This window comes from Pseudophryne corroboree, chromosome 7 (assembly GCF_028390025.1).
Source record: "Pseudophryne corroboree isolate aPseCor3 chromosome 7, aPseCor3.hap2, whole genome shotgun sequence".
Classification (NCBI taxonomy): Eukaryota; Metazoa; Chordata; class Amphibia; order Anura; family Myobatrachidae; genus Pseudophryne; species Pseudophryne corroboree.
In genome coordinates, this window is record NC_086450.1 from 154,083,438 (window position 1) to 154,099,259 (window position 15,822).

General features: G+C 41.0%; 1 protein-coding gene across 1 annotated transcript in view; it reads right to left on the reverse strand.

Annotated features, from left to right (window-relative positions):
* The window catches only part of LRP1B (LDL receptor related protein 1B), a 1,835,733-nt gene that overhangs the window by 363,570 nt on the left and 1,456,341 nt on the right, over nt 1–15,822 (reverse strand). The window contains exons 44-46 of the mRNA XM_063932605.1: nt 11,142–11,334; nt 9,101–9,226; nt 5,863–5,991 (exon numbers count right to left, since the gene is read on the reverse strand). Of these exons, the coding sequence (XP_063788675.1) occupies nt 5,863–5,991; nt 9,101–9,226; nt 11,142–11,334 (448 nt within the window). The remainder of the gene's footprint in view (nt 1–5,862; nt 5,992–9,100; nt 9,227–11,141; nt 11,335–15,822) is intronic.

A 15,822-nucleotide genomic window follows, 5' to 3' on the forward strand; every position in this document is an offset into this window, starting at 1 on the left:
TTAGCTGAACTGCGTATGAGCGGGATCCATCCTGCATTTTGTGGTTCGCTGCCTGCTTCTTCAGATACAGAAATGTGCTGACAGCAAAGCTTGTGGTGTGTTTCAGCATGAGGGGGCCAGCAGATTGCTATATCCTGCAATGTAACAGTGTGCGTGCTCTATGCTTGTAGTCCCAAGTGGGTGCAAATGTCAGATACATTAAAAGTATCTTGTCCATACTTGAAAATCAAGTGTATATCTGTTTTGACAAAGTAAATATTATTAATAATTAATAATATTTACATTATTGACCGCTGAATGTTACATTAGCCCAAGCAAGGTCTACATAAATCTTAATGCTAAAGAAGTCTTTCAATGAAGTTTGGAAAATAGTTTTCAGAACTTTTTATATTTGAATTAACTTAGTTGCTGTTTTAATTAGAGATGAGCGGGTTCAGTTCGTCGAGTACCGAACCCTCCCGAACTTCACCTATTTTACATGGTTCCGAGGCAGCCTCGGATATTCCCGCCTTGCTCGGTTAACCCGAACACGGGCGAACGTCATCATCCCGCTGTTGGATTCTCGTGAGATTCATATTTTATATAAAGAGCCGCTCGTCGCCGCCATTTTCACTCGTGCATTGGAGATTGAACAGAGAGGACGTGGCTACGTTCTCTGCCTGAAAAGCTCCATATCTGTGCTCAGTGTGCTGCAAATATCTGTGCTCAGTGTGCTGCAAATATCTACGTTCTCTGCCTGAAAAGCTCCATATCTGTGCTCAGTGTGCAGCAAATATCAGTGCTCAGTGTGCTGCATTTTGGTGACTAACAGTATATAGTTGTACAGTACAGTAGGCCATTGTTGTATCTTGCAGCTTTGTGTCACTGCAAGTATCCATTCCATATCTGTGCTGCATTTTTGTGAGCAGTATATACAGTAGTACAGTACAGTGCAGCATTTTGGTGACCAACAGTATATAGTTGTACAGTACAGTAGGCCATTGTTGTATCTTGCAGCTCTGTGTCACTGCAAGTATCCATTCCATATCTGTGCTGCATTTTTGTGAGCAGTATATATAGTAGTATAGTGCAGCATTTTGGTGACCAACAGTATATAGTTGTACAGTACAGTAGGCCATTGCTGTATTTTGCAGCCAGTGTCACTGCAAGTATCCATTCCATATCTGTGCTGCATTTTTGTGAGCAGTATATATAGTAGTACAGTGCAGAATTTTGGTGACCAACAGTATATAGTTGTACAGTACAGTAGGCCATTGCTGTATCTTGCAGCTCCGTGTCACTTCAAGTATCCATATCTGTGCTGCATTGTTGTGAGCAGTATATATAGTAGTACAGTGCAGCTTTGTGGTGACCAGTATACTACAGTATAATAGTCCAGTGCTGTTCTCGCTGCTCAGTGTCAGTTCTCCGTAGTATCATCAGTGCTCAGTAAAATCAGTGCTCAGTATAATCAGTGATTGATCAGTATAATCTGTTCTCAGTATAATCAGTGCGCTGTTAGACGTGCGCCCGTTTTTTTGCCATTAGTGCATTGGGATTTAGACAATTGATGAAGTTATTATGTCCCTGGTACAAAATCCCATCTAGATTCCACTTCACTAGGCAGGCGATAGCGAGATTTTACCAATTAATATCAGTGATTTATAATTAATTATTAATTACAGTAATCTCTCCAAATGATTCCAGTGATTTTGTCATTTTCTTCCATTGATTTGGACCAATAATACCATTGATTAGAACAAATAATTCCTGTGATATTGAGGTGTTTGTGTCGCTTAGCTTAGCCATCCAGCGACCACAGTTCACCTCTTTTTCTCTTTTCTTTGCATCATGTGCTGTTTGGGGACTATTTTTTTAAGTGCCATCCTGTCTGACACTTCCGTATATGTCCAGTGGTACTGCCATTTGATATAATTCCTGACATTACTTCTATATAATTCCAGTGATTTTGTCATTTTCTTCCAGTGATTTGGACCAATAATACCATTGATCAGAACGAATGATCCCTGTGATTTTGTCATTATCTTCCAGTGATTTGGACCAATAATACCATTGATTAGAACGAATAATTCCTGTGATTTTGTCATTTTCTTCCAGTGATTTGGACCAATAATACCAATGATTAGAACAAATAATTCCTGTGATTTTGTAATTTTCTTCCAGTGATTTGGACCAATAATACCATTGATTAGAACAAATAATTCCTGTGATATTGAGGTGTTTGTGTCGCTTAGCTTAGCCGTCCAGCGACCACAGTGCACCTCTTTTTCTCTTTTCTTTGCATCATGTGCTGTTTGGGGACAATTTTTTTAAGTGCCATCCTGTCGGACACTGCAGTGCCACTCCTAGATGGACAAGGTGTTTGTGCCGCCCTCTTGGGTCACTTAGCTTATTCATCCAGCGACCTCGGTGCAAATTTTAGGACTAAAAATAGTATTGTGAGGTGTGAGGTGTTCAAAATAGACTGGAAATGAGTGGAAATTATGGTTATTAAGGTTAATAATACTTTAGGATCAAAATTACCCCCAAATTCTATGATTTAAGCTGTTTTTGAGGGGTTTTTGAAAAAAAAACACCCGAATCCAAAACACACCCGAATCCGACAAAAAATTTTCAGGGAGGTTTTACCAAAACGCGTCCGAATCCAAAACACGGCCGCGGAACTGAATCCAAAACCAAAACACCAAACCAAAAAAAATTCCGGTGCACATCTCTAGTTTTAATACATGTACTTAGTAACTAAAACTGACTACACGCAGAGATAGACTTGATGTTGCTGCTTAGCATACGATTCCTGTCAGAGCGGGGCGCATGTGAACACACACTGCTGCCATTCACTTAGCATTACAGAGCTGCGGCTGTGAGCACTCGCAGCCTAGCGGCTCATATTGCTCCCGTAATACATATGCATTGTGGGAAGCTAAGTAACAACAACGGAGAGGGACATGGGGGTATATTTACTAAGCCTTGGATGGAGATAAAGTGGATGGAGATAAAGTACCAGCCAATCAACTGCTAACTGCCAACATGGCAGACTTTGTTTGAAAATGACAGTTAGGAGCTGATTGGTTGGTACTTTATCTCCGTCCACTTTATCTCAATCCAAAGCTTAGTAAATAGACCCTATAATTCCTAAGCTACAGTCTCATTGACAGGCTGAGGCTTTTTTGGGAGCGGGAATGGGGCAGTGATGGGTATCATTCCCAAAATGGAGGTGTGTTGCCTCCATATTGTAAGAATGATGAGGCCAGTGTCTTCATCTTCCGGTGCAGATTTCCTGGCCTCTGCAGCATCAATTCCAGGTTATCCTGAGTAACCTGAGAGTACCTCAGTTGACTAATAATGCAAGACGCAGAAGCTATGCTTACAGTGCTTATCTCTGAAACAGGAACAATATGTCGTCTGAAGACAAGTTCATTTGTGACCATCTATGTTCTTGCAGTTTAGAATAATTTGTCTTCTTAACAGCTTTCTGAAGTTTAATAGGAGTTTTTGACAATATTGTTTTTAATCTAATAATATTTGACATCAGTTTTTTTAATGTTTTTCTACCCTTTTTTTCTTCTACAATACAGAACTACAGTCTATGAGATGACACAAAGTGAAATTATTAGAGAGAAGAGAAATGAAATGTAAGGTTTTGGAGCAAGACAGTCAGTCAGTGTGGGGTGTTGTGAGAGGGCTCTGGGCAGAATTCAAGCTGGTTTAAAAATTTTTTTAGAGAACAAAGAAATATAAAAATGGCGTTTCTTAAACTTTATATTAAATTGACACATATTATCTGCTGCCAGATATTTTATCCCGTGAACCCGATTCTCAAACAATTTTATATTACACTGTCTTCTGAAACAAATTACAGTTTGTAGCTTTCAGCTATACAAAGTTTTTGAGCAAACAGAACAACTTAAAACCTTTCTACAGGAGGTCGTGAACTTTCGCACTTGTGATGGAAATTTCTCCCCTGCAGTCACAAAGAAGAACTGTCGATTTGTAAATAGCCAGGGGTCTCCATTATAGAATAGAGCTGATGCTATCTCATTTCTGCATACTCTACATGTACAAATTCTCTATGGCATTGATAAACCAAAGAATACCCCTCACAATTGCTTCATAATAACCTTTACATTTTTCCATGTAATTGCAAAAAATGTTTTTACATTGTTACCACATTTCATTTACAAAACAGAATATACTACTACTGCATATAGCACTTTTATTGCACAAATTGTTTCTAAATATGCTTTGTAAGTGTTGATGGATGCCCTTGAGAGTGGATATTATTCCTAAAAATAAACAGATTATTTTTTACTTGCTTTGCTGAAGGCAGATTTTTCAAACTGTAGTTAAGAATTCTCCTTATATGTCATCTTACATGAACATATATTTACCCAAATACATACTATTGAGGAACATAAGACATTAAAAGAAGAATAAAGGACATAGATAAGGAAACAGCGTTATAATAAATATCCTGTCTCCCAACGTTTCATAAGTGAGAAAACACAGGCAAAAGATATCCATTATTTCTTAATGTTTAAAGTAGTGATCTCACATAGATAGTTTTCTTTATTATTTAAATAGACATTTAATTATCTTTAAAGCTTGCATCTTAAATTCATTTTTTAACTGTCCTCCTACAACTCATTATCTCCATTTCAAAAGCAGGCTGGAGGGAAAACCAGCATGGCTACCAGACACAGACACAAGCTGACTACTCTCAACATGTCATGTGAGAGGGGGAAAAGGAGAGGGAGGGTGTCAAAATGTCAACAGACCTAAATGAGCCAATCTAAAGCCTCTGCTCATTATATCAAGTGTAATGTAACTGTTGTTTCTATAGCAGTCACCTAACGCAGTGGGAAATCTAAAGTACAGTATTAGCAATCATTAGTGTCAGCCTGAAGAAACAAACCAGGAAGCAAGTGCCTGCCACAGTGATTTACTGTATGTTCAAAAAAAAAATAATTTTTTTATAGGATTGCAGCTTTAAATAATGTAAAGGAGTCACGTACAAGCATTAAATCTGCCTCGCTAATTACAGCTGCAGGTACATTAAAATCAACAGTATACTGTACCTCCTGCTTATCTGATCTGGGCCCTACAGTCATTTCCTTTCCAACTTACATCTTGATGTTGCCTTAAACTCTGCACGTACATGGTTTTAGATACAAATATACTTGTAACTTGTGATTTAAGATATGGATGGATGGTTATTGCTACATATTAACAGTGGGATCTGTTGTCACGAGTAACACACATCCACTCTGTGGATGACAAGAACTAGTAGCCTATTAAATCTTGATCTGTCACCTTCAAAAAGCAGGGTTAGCCATTTTGTGGACTGGACTAACATCCATGAGTATGTAACCTATGGGTGTAAAATGTAGAAATTAGATAGTCAGGATAACAATGCCAGAATGTCAACACATTCATAGACTTACCATGTCAACACCAGAATGTCAAAATATATTTATTTTTTTATTATGTCAGCCTAACCCTAAAAATAATACAAAAATGTACTGTAACATTTTGGTGTCAACATTATGAACATGTCAACATTTGTGAATGTTGACATTTTACATGTTGACCTAATGTCCATGTTGAAATTCTTACTGTCGATACTCAGAACATGTAGACATTCTGACCAGATACTGTAATCTACTGACTCACTAGTAACCATTACCTCCAGTGAAATAGTTGGTTCTATTAAATCAATACATTGCATACTGATTTACGCCACAATCTGGCTGTTTCAACTTTGCATAGGTGACAAGTTATAATAATAGTTAAATGATATTTTCAAATGAATGGTTCATACACATGATGCTAAGATGTAAAAGAAACCCAAAAATGGAAACTTACCACAATATGACTGTTTTTCATCTGACCTGTCTTTGCAGTGAACAATACCATCGCAGGTGAGCTCGTATTCAATGCATTCACTGTTCCCACATTCAAACTCGGAAAAAATGTTGCAGGATGAATTTCTGGCTAAAAAAAAAAGGAAGAAGAAGAGCACAGAGATCACTGACTGCAGTAGATGTAGCGTTAAAAATAAGAAATTTTATAGAGTATGAAATAAACATACTGTGCAATAAAGGTGTTACAAACTCAGTGTCACACAGATCAAAAGGAGAATATTGTTATCAAAACGGGATCAGTATGAGATCCCGGTGGTCGGGATTCTGGAGGTCAGGAGACCGACGACGGGATCCCAGCGGCGAACACAGCATGTCCCCTCGCGTGCTCACTTCGCCCGCCACTCTTCAGGCCAGGTGGCATCCTTTGGTCGCCACAGGGTTCTATTACCCCTCGGGTGGTGGTGTGGACCACCACCCAAGTGGGGAAACCAGATGGTGGTCGGAGTCCCGACCGCAGACATTGCAGATGGTGTCGGGATTCCGGCATTGGTATATTGACTGCCGGGCTACCGTCTGGCGGTCAATTGACTGCCTCCCATCAAAACAGTCTAGTAAATGGTTCTATTAATTACCTAGATTAATAGAAACAAAGGGTAAATGCCTGTTGAAAATGCTTTAGTATCTAAATGGAACGGGATAGGCACTAGGACACAACCTCAAAGTGCACTACAATACACCAAAGGCCAGAATGTTTTGGATCTATAAAGTCACAAAAAATATTTACTTACAACTTACTTGCCTACTTTCCTGGAATGTCCAGGTGACTCACAAATGTTTGGGAGTCCCAGGAGAAAAGGTCATCCTCCTGTATCCCATCCCTTTCCTAGTGAAATGGGTGACGAGGGGGCATGATGCCAAGAATCCCTGCTGTAGGGGCAGGGCCATCATAATATTATTTGTGGCACCCCACCCCTGTCACTGGCCACCAGCCTTTCATACAGAGGCAATATATAAAGTAGACAAGCATGACTTAGAATTGTGCTAAGTGAAGCAGACTGTTGAAACTTAGGTAGTCCCTCCACCTCTTTAGGTAACTTGACTACTTACATGAAAGTAAGATATTTTAGCTGGAATAATCACCAAGGCCAGCAAGATATTGCATGAGAATAAAAAGTACTACAAAGTACTACATAAGCCCCAAAATGCTCACTATCTGCAACTACTGGAAGCATAAAGATTTGTATTTTTCATCTACAATAAATTGTATTCCCAGTTGACTTATTCCTGCCCATGGTGGTAATTCCGTCCATGTACTGTATTATGCATAATGGGACGTGCCCAAATTCTATTTATAAGAACACATGTAAGAACATACATCTAATTCATTTACAGAACCAAAACATTTCTAGCATTTGATCTATTATGGCTTTCTTTTTGCTTTTGAGCTTTTTTCATTTGCACATAATAACCACACTCAAATTATTATTATTTTACTTTAATATATCTACTTTTAGCTTTTCAATTTAGTGATTGCTTACTTTTACAATTCTGCATTAGACAGTGTAATTCATTAAACCCCCAATTACAACTTCTTATGATACAAAATTACAACAGTCACGGCATAATTTTTGGATGACTAAAAAAAATTAATAAAAAAAACTAATGGGTGCCAGAAATGGTTTTAAATCCTCCTGGTAACTGTTATTCCCCCTGTCGTGGGCCCCATGCAGATTTGGAAGTTTATCTGGCACACATTGCCAAAGATAATAATTGTACACAGAATAGACACAGCTTTCTCTTCATGTGCACCTGGATAACTTCTAGAATCATCAGTGCAAAAGATATGCCTCCAAGCAGATATATATTTCCTTACCAATAGAGAAAGGAAATTGGATTGTGGGTGGGTGCACTCTATCCCTTAAACCAATATTAAAATCTAACTTTTATTAATCTAATTTCTTAAAACAAGTACCACAATTGTACTGTATTATACCAGCCTGTAATGTTTGTATAGATTTATTTATGAATTACTTGTTAGCCTACAAAGAAGCTAAATAAAGTGAAATATAAGAAGGTGATTGACCAAAAAATATATACGGTGATGATAAAGAATATAAATAAAATTTTAAGTGAATAAAGAAAGAGTTTTAAAAACAAGCTTGTGGCCTGTCGTTTATTTCAAGTATTGGTAATATACTGTACACTTTACTTCCTTAGCTGTACTACAATGTTAATGTGCTCTACTTACTGTAGATCACTGATTTTTAGGTATATAGAGAAATATTGTACATTACGTCCAGACTAACGCTGTCCAGACATCTATGGATTATTTTTCCAACCAGCCAACTAGTTGTTTGGTTAGAACGAAAATCTGGTAATGTATGGGAGCAAATGACAAATAACCATTTACTCACAAGTGCTGTAAAATAGATGAAAACTGTAGTTTAGACAAATTTAACTAACTTTATGAGCAACCATTTTCATCTGTTTTCCACCGTTTGGGAGCAAATGACCGGATGGTGTTTGCTTCTATATACTACAGATGAAGCCGCAATCATCCAGTGCGGCTCCATCGCAGGCATGCACTCCCGGCGTAACTAGGCGATCCATCCATCTAGCCCCAACGGGACTGCACAGAGACGCTCTCCCATACTACTGAATGATGCTCGTCTCCATCATGGACGTGCGCGCGCACCCGGACGGAGACGCTCTCCCATTCTAGTGAATGGGGCGCATCTCTGACACGTGCGTATGCCCAGATAGAGACGCTCTCGGCATTAGGCAGGCACAGATGGAGCCACGATTAGCGTGGTTCCATCTGTATATTATCAGATTTTCGTTCCAACTATACAACTAGCTGGCTGATCAGAACATGGTCCTTACTGAACTTTGGCATCAAAAAAATAAAAAACACACACACCATCATACCCATTTGCATCTCATTGGCCGCACGACTTTACACTACCCATACTTGTGTACGCTCGATTTTGGACCCTGCACAGTGTGCAAAATACTGTACACTCCACAAAATAGGTTACTTTAAAAAGTGCATTAGGCCAGATACTGTATGTTTATTTTATATTCATAATTACTTTTCACAGCCAGTTTAGGTGACAGCTGTATCACATGCTGCAAGTAGGTCAAAGTGAGAAAAATAAAATAAAAAGTACATGCTATATTAATGACTTATAGCACTTGTTTTCTTTGCATTGCCTCTGGGTCTAGAATATATTACTTACTCACACATCTGTTGTCATCTAATAAGATTCGGTCTCCTCTGCAGGAACAGTTGATTCGTCCATCAGCAGTGAGAAGGCAAAGGTCATGGCAACCTCCATTCATGTAGGAACAAGGCGACAATTCACCTATAAAAGGAAAAAGTCAATTTTTAACATTAATATTCTCCTGAAAATATTACACATATGAAAGTGTAACTAGAGAAATTACATCTTCAGATTGATGTCCTAGTTCTGTAATAGCACCAAACATTGTGAATGATGCAATTTATTTGTCTTGGACAAATGTTACATTTTAATAGATGTTATTTTCAAAAAGTATGGTTAGACTAGAGATCGATCTTACAGTCACTTATAACATCTAACACAACACATAACACTTCTTACACATCTAGCTCCAGTTTTTAAAGCCCATTTTCGTGATCATTAAACCAACTGCAGAAACAAAAGTTCAGCCAGTCCCTTCATATATAACAACTAAAAGACTACAACAAATTGGATGTATGAGTTTTGTTTCATATACAGAAGCATCGCCAGCATTAATAGAATACACGAAAATCCATGAAATCATCTCTCATGCTTTGATGTCGCAGACCTAAAACACCACTACAATAGATAGACACAACAATTTAATGCTCCGGATAATTAGAGAATCAAAAAGAATATTAAAATTCATGGACTGTCCACACGATACAGAGCTATGCCTGGTAACAATATAATTTTAAAAACAATATATATATGAAAGTATTATGTCGAAATCTATCTTTGACGATACAGTATCTTAATTTGACAGATTTGTATACAACACATGCATTAATTATCATATGACAATTAAATATGTTTTATGAAGTATTCACTGCACTCCAATGTCATAGATGGAATGTATTTAAGACATACTGTACGTTCCCTACATTTGAGAAGAATCTCTGCATGTTTTACTCAACTGAGCCTGTCAGCCAGAAAAACAAGGAGAAATGTAAATTTGCTAGTGGGCATATTGCAATGTAATGTGTTGAATTCTGTGCGACATATGAAAATCATGGTACAGTAAGTCAAAAACTATTCTGTTTTCCTTGGCGGGAAAAGTACTGACAGGACTTCTGCACGTGGACTGAATAGATAGTACAGGAACTGAAATGTTTTCTCCATGAAAAACATCAGCTGTAGATTCATATAAAAGATCATGGGCAACAATGTCACAGCAAGCACAACTGACATGCAATGCTTATCATTTCAGTTTTGTCTGACCAATTTTTTTTCCAAAAACCGCTCTTAAATTGTCAGGGGTTTTATGAGTGAATTAGGTGTAGAACAAGGATTTAATCTTATCCAAAATTATTTTATTTAAAAAAAAGAATTTTTTTTTGTTATATTTGCAAATAAAAAATATTTTCCCCGCCAAACATTGGAAAATCAGACAGAACAATCGGAACATCGGAAACAATTAATGTATGTTGACTATTACATGGGAGGGTTCCTAAGGAGCCCTCTCCTGGAAAATTTCTATATTATGTAGCCCATAGGCTACAGTGGCTAATGCTTTGCATCTGGAACTTGGAAAATCCGACAATCTAGCAGCCCCTTTAGAAACCTATGGAGGCTGATTTTGCTGTTGGAAATGGAGCAACCGCTTGCAGTTTCTCCATGGTACATACAGGGGATGACACTGTAATGTCGACATATTCAGAATGTCAACATTGAACATGTAATAATGTCAACATATGAAACTAGGGTTATGATGCATTTTTAGTTAGGGTTTGGCTGCAATCAGGGTTAATATTAGGCTAAAATATAAGTGGTATCATCCTCACTGTCGACATTCACAATGTCAATATAATAAAAAGGTCAACCTTTAACCAGTGTCAACATTCTGAACATGTTGAAACCCTGAATGTTGTCATTCAAACCATGTAGGCATAATTTTGTCAACATACTGTAATGAATGTTGACATTACAGACCACATCATTGTGCACTACTGCAGTACATGTAAACGAATCAGCAAAATTATATTGATATTTTTTATACAATAATGTTTCCACTTACAACTGTTGGTGTCATTGGCCACAGCAATGATTCCCATTGGCTGATGAGGGATATCAGCACGGAGAACCTTTGTCTCTCCTCCGGTGTATTTGTTGGAACGTAGTATTGCTCTTCTTACCCAATCAGACCAGAATATATAGTTATCATAGATAGCCATACTCAGGAACGTGCCAGGTCCTGATCTAATAATAACCTGCACAAAAAAACATCATCAGTTATGCATATCCAGCGTCACATTGTATTTTATAAAACTTAATGCAAATGGCAGTTCATTATTGCAGTATAAAGCATATGACAATGAAAGAGAGCCTATCATGTACACATTTTGGAAGTCATTAATGATGTGCAAACCAGGGCAGACTGGGCAACATTTGCACAGGAACAGAAGTTGGCACCAAGCAGTGGAAGAGTCGGGTGGAGTGAATGCTTTCCGTTTCAAGAACAAACTCCATAACATTAGAGTTCCACTCTGTGAAAACACTTGAACTTTAGGATTCATTCCGAGTTGATCGTAGCTGTCCTAAATTTAGCACAACTACAATCATCTTCCCAGACATGCGAGGGGACGCCCAGCACAGGGCTAGCCCGCCCCACATGTCAGTCCGCCCCACCCCCGCACAAGTACAAAAGCACCGCACAGCGGCGATGCTTTTGTACTTGAAGAGTAACTCCCGGCCAGCGCAGCTCCTGCGGCTGGCCGGGAGTTACCCGTCGCTGCCTCGGGTCGCAGTGGCTGCATGTGACATTACGCAGCCACTGCGGCCTCCCCCCCGCACTGTCCGGCCATGCCTGCATTGGCCGGACCGTGCCCCAAAAACGGCAGCCAAATGTCGCCGTGCCCACCCCTCCCGCCCAGCGACCGCCTCTGCTTGTAAATCAGGCAGAGGCGATCGTTGGGTAACGACGGCCTTCGACCATCTGGCATGCACCAGCGCACTGCGGCATCGGCGCATTTGCAGTTCCGACTCGATCACTGCGCTGTGAACAACTGCAGTGTGCGATCGGGTCGGAATGACCCCCTTTATACCAGCTCAGAGCTCACGTTCTATGTGCTCAGATGTGCCCCTTCTGGTTCTTCTTGAGCAGAGAACTGCATTTCTAGATATATAAAAAATAACAACACATATAATAAAGAGAATCTTTATGTCTCCTCATTTTCTTTATAAATTTGGGTCATGAATTAGGCTAAACAGGGCAATATTTTAGGGGGAAAATAAATATTTTATCAAAGGAGAAATGTGGTTCCAAGTGGCAGGAAGTTGATATGCATTTTCGCGATTCAGAGTTGCAAGCTATCTGGCAGTGGTGCAAGTAGAAAAAATGTCTTACAGGTACTCGGCGCGCACACCAAAAAAAATGGATGTGGCCAATGAAAAAGGCCACAGTGCCAGATATACATGCCCCCACAGTGCCAGATATGCCCCCACAGTTCCAGATACACATGCCCCCACAGTGCAAGATATGCCCCCACAGTGCCAGATACACATGCCCCCAATGAAAATAGGGGCATGATAAACATATGGGGGGGCCAGATACACTTATGACACCAATAGTGCCAGGTACACATATGCCCCTACAGTGCCAGATACGCCCCCGCCATGTCAGATATGTTCCTACAGTGCCAGATGCACAAATGCCCCATGGTGTCAGATGCACAAATGCCCCATGGTGCTACATACACAAATGCCCCCAGTAGTGCCATATATGCCCCCACAGTGCCAGATACACATTGCTCCAGAGTGTCAGATACACATTGCCCCAGAGTGTCAGACACACATATGCCACCACTGTGCCAGATATGCCCCCACAGTGTCAGATACACATATGCCCCCAGAGTGCCAGATTTGCCCCCACAGTGCCAGATACACATGCTCCCACAGTGCCATATATGCCCCCACAGTGCCAGATATGCCCCCACAGTGCCAGATATACATGCCCTCACAGTGCCTGATATACATGCCCCCACAGTGCCAGATACACATGTCCCCACAGTGCCAGATACACATGCCCCCACAGTGCAATATATGCCCCCACGGTGCCAGATACACATGCCCCCAATGAAAATGGTGGCATGATACACATATGGGGGGCCAGATACACTTATGACACCAATAGTGCCAGGTACACATATGCCCCCACAGTGCCAGATATGCCCCCACCGTGCCAGATATGCTCCTACAGTGCCAGATGCACAAATACCCCATAGTTCCAGATGCACAAATGCCCCATGGTGCTACATGCACAAATGCCCCCAGTAGTGCCATATATGCCCCCACAGTGCCAGATACACATTGCTCCAGAGTGTCAGATACACATTGTCCCAGAGTGTCAGACACACATATGCCCCCACTGCGCCAGATACACATATGCCCCAACAGTGCCAGATACACATGCCCCTACAGTGCCAGATACACATATGCCCCCACAGTGCCAGATATGCCCCCACAGTGACAGATATGCCCCCATTTCCAGATATGCCCCCACAGTGACAGATATACATGGCCCCACAGTGCCATATATGCCCACGCAGTGCAAGATACACATGCCCCCACAGTGCCAGATACACATACGCCCCCAGAGTGCCAGATTTTCCCCCACAGTGCCAGGTATACATGCCCCCACAGTGCCAGATATACATGCGCCCACAGTGCCAGATATGCCCCCAGTGCCAGATATGCCCCCACAGTGCCAGATACATATGCCCCCACAGTGCCAGATACACATGCCCCACAGTGCCAGATACACATGCCCCACAGTGCCAGATATGCCCCCACAGTGTCAGATACACATGCCCCACAGTGCCAGATATGCCCCACAGTGCCAGATACACATGCCCCCACAGTGCCAGATACACATGCCACCAGAGTGCCAGATATGCCCCAGCAGTGCAACTCACCATTGTTGCTGCTGCCTGGGGCTGGCACAATCTTCTGCTGCTGGCCTGCTGCTGGGGAGAGGAGAGCGCAGCACATGCTCCTCCTGTCCCTCTCCTGCCCTCAGTCCAGTCTCCTGAACTGGCACCGGTCCACGAGCCAATCAGGGCTCGCAGTCCGGCAGCAGCGGCTTCTGATTGGTTGCCGGTCAGCAAGCTCTGATTGGCTCATGAACTGGCTCAGTGCACGTAGCCACCACTGCCTGACTCAGGGGACTCGCAGGCAGGAGAGGAGAGGCGCATGCTGCGCTCCCTCTCTCCAACACCCAGTGTCTGCAAGGTGGCAGCCTGGCGGTACCTGCTGGGATTTTCTTACAGGTACGCTGTACCGCCCCGTAACCGCCATACTTGCAGCACTGGGTGTAAGTAAACTCACATTGTGCATGTAGATCTAAATGCAGATGTTCTCCTGTATGCAGAGTTGCATGCACCTATGCAAACGCACTGTCTCAATCGATCCATTTGTGGAAGTACAGTATCTGGCACCATTATCAGCACATGCATGCAAGAGATCAACCGGACATGATTCATATCACTGTGTATGTGCACTTAAGCACAGCCTGTAATTCTGCCGATATGTCCTCACTCAAAATACCCAATAAGCAATTGCCGTTATCAGCAAGTGGAGTTGTGACTGTGATATGTATGACTCAGTGGGGCAGATGTATTAAGCCTGGAGAAGGGATAAAGAAGTGATAAAGCAGTGATAAGTGGAAGGTGATAACGCACCAGGCAATCATTACAGATTTGAAAAATGGCAGTTAGCAGCTGACTGGCTGATGCGTTATCACCTTGCACTTATCACTGCTCTATCACTTCGTTATCCCTTCTCCAGGATTAATACATCTGCCCCAGAATCACCAGTAGCTGCATGTGCTCGGCTACAAAGCATGTACAGTGCTAAAACATGCTAAATCTGTCTGTATTTTTTATACTGCCAGCAAACCTCAGCATACATTTATACCCTTTTCAGACAGAAATGTCCCGGTTATTTGCGGATCAAAATGGGCATGTTAATGGGTCAACACGGGTTAAATTCCCAGGTCTCCAAACTTGGTAAATTCCTGGGTTGATGTCCCGGGACGTTCAACCCATTGACCCATTCACACAGAAAAAGGACCAGTGTTTATCTGCAAATTACCAGGTAGAACTTCTTCACCCAGGAATTTGCCTTTCTGTGTGAAGGATGTATTAGTTTGTTGTGAGATTCAAAGATGCACTTATAAATGCAATGTGAGGTCCAAAATGGTGCAGAAATTTATTTGAAGGACACATCCTGGTCCAGCTGTAAATGACCTGTAGTGGAGGGAGCCATTTTGTGGCCTTACATGGGGAAGCTTTATCAAAAATTGGCGAGAGATAAAGTGTAGAGATGTAAAGTACCAACCAATCAGCTTCCATTTGCCATGTTACAGGATGTGTTTGATAAATAACAGGAGCTGTTTGGTTGATACTTTATCTCTCTCTAAACTTTAATAAATCTACCGCTATATTTTGATTATATGTGCCCTCATAAATACTGGTCATACAGTGCTTCTGTGATGTTACCATCTCTTAGTGAATTCTTACGCTGCATTCTTACACTTAGCTAGCAAACCAGCTGTCTCCGTTGCATGCAGTTGACAGATGCTCATTAAATAATGCACAGCGAAATGAGCTACAAATCAACGTAACACAATTTTCAAGTGAAATTCACTTAAGTCATTTGCATAAGTAATGTTTAAGGCTTTGCTAACTAATTAATTTAGA